At 41.6% G+C, this 6,814-nt stretch overlaps 2 protein-coding genes across 2 annotated transcripts in view; one reads left to right on the top strand and one right to left on the bottom strand.

The window, feature by feature from the left end:
* The first annotated feature begins 9 nt into the window (after positions 1 to 9).
* On the top strand, positions 10 to 2,505 carry LOC119428687 (lectin). Its single transcript, XM_037696358.1, has 4 exons — positions 10 to 225; positions 363 to 500; positions 977 to 1,088; positions 2,432 to 2,505. Exons 1-4 carry the CDS (start codon positions 40 to 42, stop codon positions 2,503 to 2,505), a joined length of 510 nt encoding a protein of 169 aa, XP_037552286.1. The 5' UTR covers positions 10 to 39.
* Positions 2,506 to 6,055: 3,550 nt separating this feature from the next.
* nbeal1 (neurobeachin-like 1) overlaps positions 6,056 to 6,814 on the bottom strand; it is a gene marked incomplete in the record, with an annotated part of 75,179 nt that continues 74,420 nt past the window's right edge. The window contains 1 exon segment of the mRNA XM_037696456.1: positions 6,056 to 6,546. Within this exon segment, the coding sequence (XP_037552384.1) occupies positions 6,445 to 6,546 (102 nt within the window).

Here is a 6,814-nt window from a genome sequence, read left to right as displayed (position 1 = left end):
GGGATCCCAGCTGGTTTCAGACAGGGAACAGAACCAAAAATGGGGATTCCAGCTGGTTTTAGACAGGGAACAGAGCCAAAAATGGAAATCCCTTTAGGCTTCAGGCAGGGAACAGAACCCTCCATTGCCAGAGTTCAAACGCAGACAGCGACCTGTACGGGCAAGATCATCAACAATAAATGCTACCAGTTTAACCCACTGCAGTTGGCCTTCAAAGATGCCCAGGTTAGACCACTGTTACTGCAAGGCATATGAAAGTTCTGTCAATATTTTTTTAATTTCTTCATGACATTGCCCATGTGTCCTTTGACTGACCTCCTGTTAAAATTACATCATGGGCTTTTATGGTTGTTGTTTTACAGGCCTTATGCAGAAATCTTGCTCCAAAAGCTGAGCTTGCATCTGTAACAAACAGTGACCTGCATTCCAGTCTGGTTTCTCTGGTGACCAACGATGGCCAGAGTAACCCTGTGTTGACCTGGTTGGGAGCCACAGTTAAGGCAAGTATTTTTGATACTCACTCTGAAATGGGGAATCTGAACGTATAAACCATTGAAGCAGTAATGGAAACTACTACGAGGTTATTTCTTTTCAAACCTCTGAAAAAGTGAGTCCAGGGAAAGTTTTAATTCAAGGACTCGGGCCGTGATGAAAGAATGGCCATGTACTGTGGCACCACAAGGAGACCAAGGAGATAGCAATCAGATACGTTATCAACATGACTGATAGTATTATCCTTACCTTGGTAAAACCCTGACCTTTAAACTTTTACATGGAAATGTTAAAACAGTTTGTCCAGTTATTAGAAAAGGCCAGAACATATTTGAAAATGTGTTGTAATAAAACGATGTTTGAGAGGATATGAATATTTTTACTTCTTTACAAGATAAATACTGGACACTATCATCTACTCTGTTCTGTTAGTTGCATCAACAAGGGTTGGTTCCTAATATTGTGTATATGCTACACACTTCAGAACCAGCAGGCCTCATGGGTTGATGGGTCAGAATGGAGTTACACCGACTGGATGCCGGGTCACCCCAACATTCACACAGAAAAACTGGTCTGTGTTGAGATGTTCAAGATAGGTATGAAGTCCTTTCACTACATATCTTAAGTATTTACGCACCTAAGCATAATGAGCATACCTCTTTTCAAGTGGGGTTCTGTGCAAAGGTTCTATCTTACTAGATAGCTTTTTGAAAGACCTCAGGTGAGTTTAATTCTCACCAGACTGTTGAGCTAATAGATCGTTTGAAACCAAATTAGACTGAAGTTGTTTTAAGATAGCAGCACAAACTAACAAACAAAAAACTCCTGCTGGTGTAAACACCGTTTCAAAAACTTTATTTTGTCATCAATTTTCTGTTACACCAGATTTGATGGTTATTTGCAAGTGCAAGTAGCAGCAGCAATAGCCTATGGTGCAGCCTGGGGCATTTCCAGTGTGCATGTTTTAAATATGGCTAATAACTAATGGCTAGGTTAGGATTAACCAGCACTAGCAACCTGTATAAATAAAGGTTGAATTAACTAGGGCCATTATCTTTCTTCTTTCGGCTGCTCCCTTCCTCAGAGGTAGCCACAGCGATCTAAGTCGCACAAAGACTTGCCAATTATTTTTAAACTGGATGCCATTCCTGATGCAACCAGACCACTGAGCTACCACAGCCCTCTGTGGGGGGGCAGTGAGAGCTGGGCGCCCGGGGGAGCAGATGATGGGGGTTAGGGGCCTTGCTCAAGGGCTCAGAGTGGGGCAAATGAGGGTGGAGGCAGGTGTGGGTGTTTCATCTATCCCACCCACATTTTGATGTCGTCGGTTCCAGGAGTTGAACCAACGATCTTCTGATCACAGGTCCACCTTCTCTAACCGCTGCGCCACCACTCCCTCTCAAAGAAAAAAAAAAAATAATTCATAGTGATTAATATAATGATAATACTGTTAATGTTACATGAACTGCTACAGCTAGCTGCTAGCACTTGATACAGCTACATACATACAGCTAGCTGTATCTGGTGCTAGCTACTAGCTGCAACTGGTAACTGCTATCAGTTAGCTGTGTTTAATATTAGCAGCTAGCTGTATTTGTACCTGCAAGTTATTTGATCTCCCAATTTAGCATAAAAGTATATGTCAATAATACAAATTGACGGCAATGTGAAAGTTGGTAAAACTGCTGTAAATTATTTGAGTTTCTTTTAACTTAATCTACTTTGGCTGCTTTGACTAAACTTAGGTCTTTCAAATAGCCATCTGAAGCAGGTAGCATATTAACTGCTCATAACCTTCCCAGAGAACCCCACTTCAAGTTTACACATCAGACCAAGCATCATAGACAGTTGATGTACTACAAAATAAACTTGCTTTAAGCTCTTCGGCGTGTTTTCGGCCACTTGTTTTGAATATTTCTGTCCCTACTCACATTTTCAGATGAGAGATGGTGGACAGCGGCTGACTGTGAGCTAAAGAGGGCGTCCATCTGTTCCTATCCTGTCTCTGCATGAAAAACCAGAGAAACAAGACTTGATGCACAACATCCAGTAAAACGTTTAAAAAGTTTGGGATACCTACCACATCTTTTGTTTCTCCTTAAATAAATATTGCATTTCACTCGTGCCTTTTTCTTTTTCTTAAATTGATGACAGGGAAGACGAGTCTTTTCTCAATTTAGACAAGACTTTAATGATAATTTTCCACATGTGTATACAAAGCAGTTTGTACAGATTCAGAGAGCCTAGTTAAAACAACTCGTTAAAAATTAAGTACCTGGAAAGTGCAAAAAAAAAGGACGATAAAATAAAAATCATGCTGTACATCATATATATAGATAGATACTGTATTCATAAATAATCACAGATGTACACATCCATTTGGTGACAGTCACAAAGGATGCAGCGAAGACAAAAAAATGTAGCTTGGGGTTTAGTTTTCTGTAGTTTTAGTCCTATGTTATCGGTTCCCGTTGAACACGTGGAATGCTGCCTTCAGGTGGTGTTTGGAGACGTTTGGCTTTAATAACGACAGAAATTGAGCGTTAGCTGGGGTAAAGGCACTCCGTTTGTTGCAGTCGTGGAGCAACTCAAACAGTGGTCGTGTGTATTAAGGATAAATACGAAGAAGTATTAAAAAAAATTTAAAAAAAGCACAGACATTTTGCAGTAATTTTTAAATAAAACAGAGCGATCGGGTTCACAGAATCAAGCAGAAATGAAATGGAAAATTTGGAATGGGTGCAAAATAATTCATAGCTGCTTCTTAGTGCAGAACACACAAAATCTCCTACGCAACTTAAACAAGGCGCGTTAACCTCAACCAGACGATGAGCAGACAGAGCAAGACGTGGAGGAGTTGACGAGCAGCTGTCAAACGGCAGGAAGACCCGAGATCGGCGACGAACGGACAAGCGCACCAAGTATTGCTACTAACGACGACATCTCGTAAAGCCCTTAAATAATTCTTTTGTCGTTTTTCGCGAGTGCGAAAAGTCAGAAGTGTTTCAAATGTGCCTTCAAGAGACGATACGTGGCTCAAAACTAAAGCTGCTGCTCATAAATAAAACTGATTCAAGTAACTTTAAAACATTCAGTGAAGCACAGAGGTGCTCTTCTCTCAGATTTTGTTTGATAATGTAGCGTTTTACTGTTTATAGTGTTTTATTTATAGAAAACAATAACATTAAATTAAGACAAATACCCGACTTCTCCATCAGAGCTGAATCCTGACGATAACGCCAAATATGAATGTTGTTTATCAGATAACTTAAAAAAAAGTTGAATTTTTAGATAAAAAAAGCTTAGAGAAGGCAGAGAGCTTGGTCTTGTGGTTGACGTCTTTACTGCATAAGGCTGCATGGCAGCAGCGTTGAGGCAACCGAGGAAAGTCTCAGCGGAAACGGCCCCGCCCTTCGTACAAAAACTTAGCGGAACCGAGAAAACGAGAGGCCACTCGAACCAGAAGCTTCAGAGGAACAGAGTTGTCAGATCTGTTGAAGTTAAAGTGATGCTTGTGTTGTTTAATAAGGAGCTCCGTGGAAAGGTTACAAACAATATCTTACCTGTTGTAGATAGCTTTCTGAACCTCCATATTGGAAATATAGAGCTTACTTCTAAGTAGACTGATGAGCTAATTGCTAGTCCATGAGGCCAAGACCAGAGTCTATCTCTATCATCTAAAAACAACCAATAAATGTTTCATGATATATATGAATATATAACTTTTATTTTGCCAAAAGTGCCCCAGAACTTTGCAGGAAGTGCCCACAGCTGGCTGCTGCCTTTACTTTTGTTTTTGCTTGAAATTAAACATAAAATTAGATGTAAATGATTGTGTAATGAGAATGTGTGTTGTAAAGGTTTATGACATTTTGTTACACGTTTATACTATTATACATATAGAAGAGGATTAGTGCCACTGGAAAAAAGAAAAAAAAAAGTTTTCAGAATTCTAAAATTAAAGTCCAAATTTTGACGTTAATCTCAAAATGTTAAAATTCAAAATTCAGAAAAAAAAAAAAAAAAAAAAATACATAAAACTTTTTGTTTTTGTTTTATCATGGCCTTAATCCTATGAAAGAGGATTAGGGCCACGGTGCAAATATTTCCCCCTCAATTCTGGGGGAAAATTTTTTTTCATAAATTTGAGATTAAAATCAGAATTCTGAGATTAAAGTCAGAATCCTAAAATTAAAGTCAGATTTCCGAGAATAAAGTCAGAATTTTGAGAATGTTTTTTTTTTCTCCAACAGTTATGGTCTTCCTGTAGGAAGTACGCTGGGCTGCATCGAAAGGGCTACTGCTAGCTGCTGCTGCTAACTGAACGTGCGAAAAACCATAAAAATCTATTTACTAATTTAACGTTGATGTGAAAAAAACAAACAAACCTGTGTTTATATTAACATCCTGATGCATGCTCAATAGTCCAGGTAGAAAAATCCAAAAAAGTTGACCAGTATTTGCAGTTTGACTCCCATCACCCTTTGGAGCACAAGTTAGGAGTCATCAGGATTCTGTACCACAGAGCAGACAGCGTCCCCACTAACTCAGGAGCCAGGCAGAAGGAGAAATCCTACACAAGACAGGCTCTAGAGCAATGTGGATATCCTAACTGGGCCTTCCTGAAAGCAGAGAAGAAACCCAAACAGGACTCCAGTCAGCCAACAGGTGAAAAGGAGGAACCCAGACCCAGACCAGTGGTCATTCCATATGTTGAGGGAGTATCAGAGAAACTGAGATGTTTATTTTCTAAACATAACGTCCCAGTGGCTTTTAAACCCCAAAATACATTAAAGACTGGTTCATCCCAAAGATCCAGTCCCCCGGCACAAACAGAGTAATGTTGTGTATGTTGTTCAGTGTCAGGAGGGTGATCAGTCTTACATCGGGGAAACTAAACAGCCACTGGCCAAAAGGATGGACCAGCACAGAAGAGCGACATCATCAGGCCAGGACTCTGCGGTCTACACTCATCTCCAGGCCAGCGGTCACTCTTTCAGGGATGAAGATGTGCACATTCTGGACAGAGAGGAACGATGGTTTGAGAGAGGAGTAAAGGAGGCCATCTTTGTGAAAAGAAACCGTCCATCATTAAACAGGGGCGGAGCCTCCAGGTTCAACTGTCCCCCTCTTACAATGCTGTGATTGCTAGTATCACTCAGCCCTCTGTGAGTAGTAAACAGCCATCAGTGTGCTAATGATCCATTGTTAGGCTGATGGTCCTTCTTGATCATGTGAGCAGCTGGTTTTGGTTGTCAGCAGCAAAACTGGTTGATCCACTCTGAGAAGGTGCTATTTAAGAGACTGAGCTGAAAACAGCACCTCAGACTGAGGAAGTCCTCAGGATGAGAGACGAAACGTTTCTACGTTTTTTTTGTTTCGTTTTTTTTTTTTTTTTTTTTAATGTTCAGAGGACCAGATTTAACTTTTTTGGGTGTTTATATGAACCACTTTGTAGATGTTTTAAGATCCCAAGATCCTCTTTGATCTTTGCCTTGCTCAGACTAGCCTTTAGCTCGTCAGTCTGGTTTGAATTAAACTGTTTCTCCAAACTGAGGTTGTTGACAGAACCATTTACAACAGGTAAGATATTAATTATTAATAGCCTTTCTTTTAAAAAATAAGTGTTGCTTTAAGCTAAATGTGAGGAACGACAAGAAACGGAGAAGAAAGATGGCGGCGTTTTGGATGTAGTGGAGACATTTTTTGTCGAGGCTGGAACAGGTTCTGCGGTGAACCCACGGCGCCAGCGCCGTACGTCAGTCCAACGCATTGAAAACACACACGGTGACTCTCAGAACTCCAGCCTCAAAAAAAACAACAAAAAAAAAGGTACTGCTAACCTGGAGACAAAAGGAATGACGGAACTGAGAGAAAACATTTGGTGATAGATGGGTGATGGATGACGGGTGAGGAGAGGAGTGGGGGGAGGTGCTTGGAGACCAGGAGGGGTCAGTTGTCACCGCCATGGGTGTTGTATTCGCTCTCCGTCGAGATTTGAGTCAGTTTCCTGCTGGAGCCCCACAGCTTCCTGGTGATCTGACTTGAACGCATCTGGGAAGAGGAGGAAGAAGAGGAAGGACAGAGAGGAGGGAGGGAGGAAGAGGAGGAAGGACAGAGAGGAGGGAGGGAGGAAGAGGAGGAAGGACGGCGAGGAGGGAGGAAGAGGAGGAAGGACGGGAAGGAGGGAGGAAGAGGAGGAGGGACAAAGGGGTGGGGGAGGGAGAAGTGGAGGAAGGACAGAGAGGAGGGAGGGAGGAAGAGGGACCGGGAGAAGGAAGAGGAGGAAGGACGGCGAGGAGGGAGGAAGAGGAGGAAGGAC

Source organism: Nematolebias whitei, chromosome 23, assembly GCF_014905685.2.
Source record: "Nematolebias whitei isolate Nwh7 chromosome 23, NemWhi1, whole genome shotgun sequence".
In the NCBI taxonomy this organism is placed as follows: domain Eukaryota; kingdom Metazoa; phylum Chordata; class Actinopteri; order Cyprinodontiformes; family Rivulidae; genus Nematolebias; species Nematolebias whitei.
This window is presented reverse-complemented; position numbering and strand designations above follow the sequence as displayed.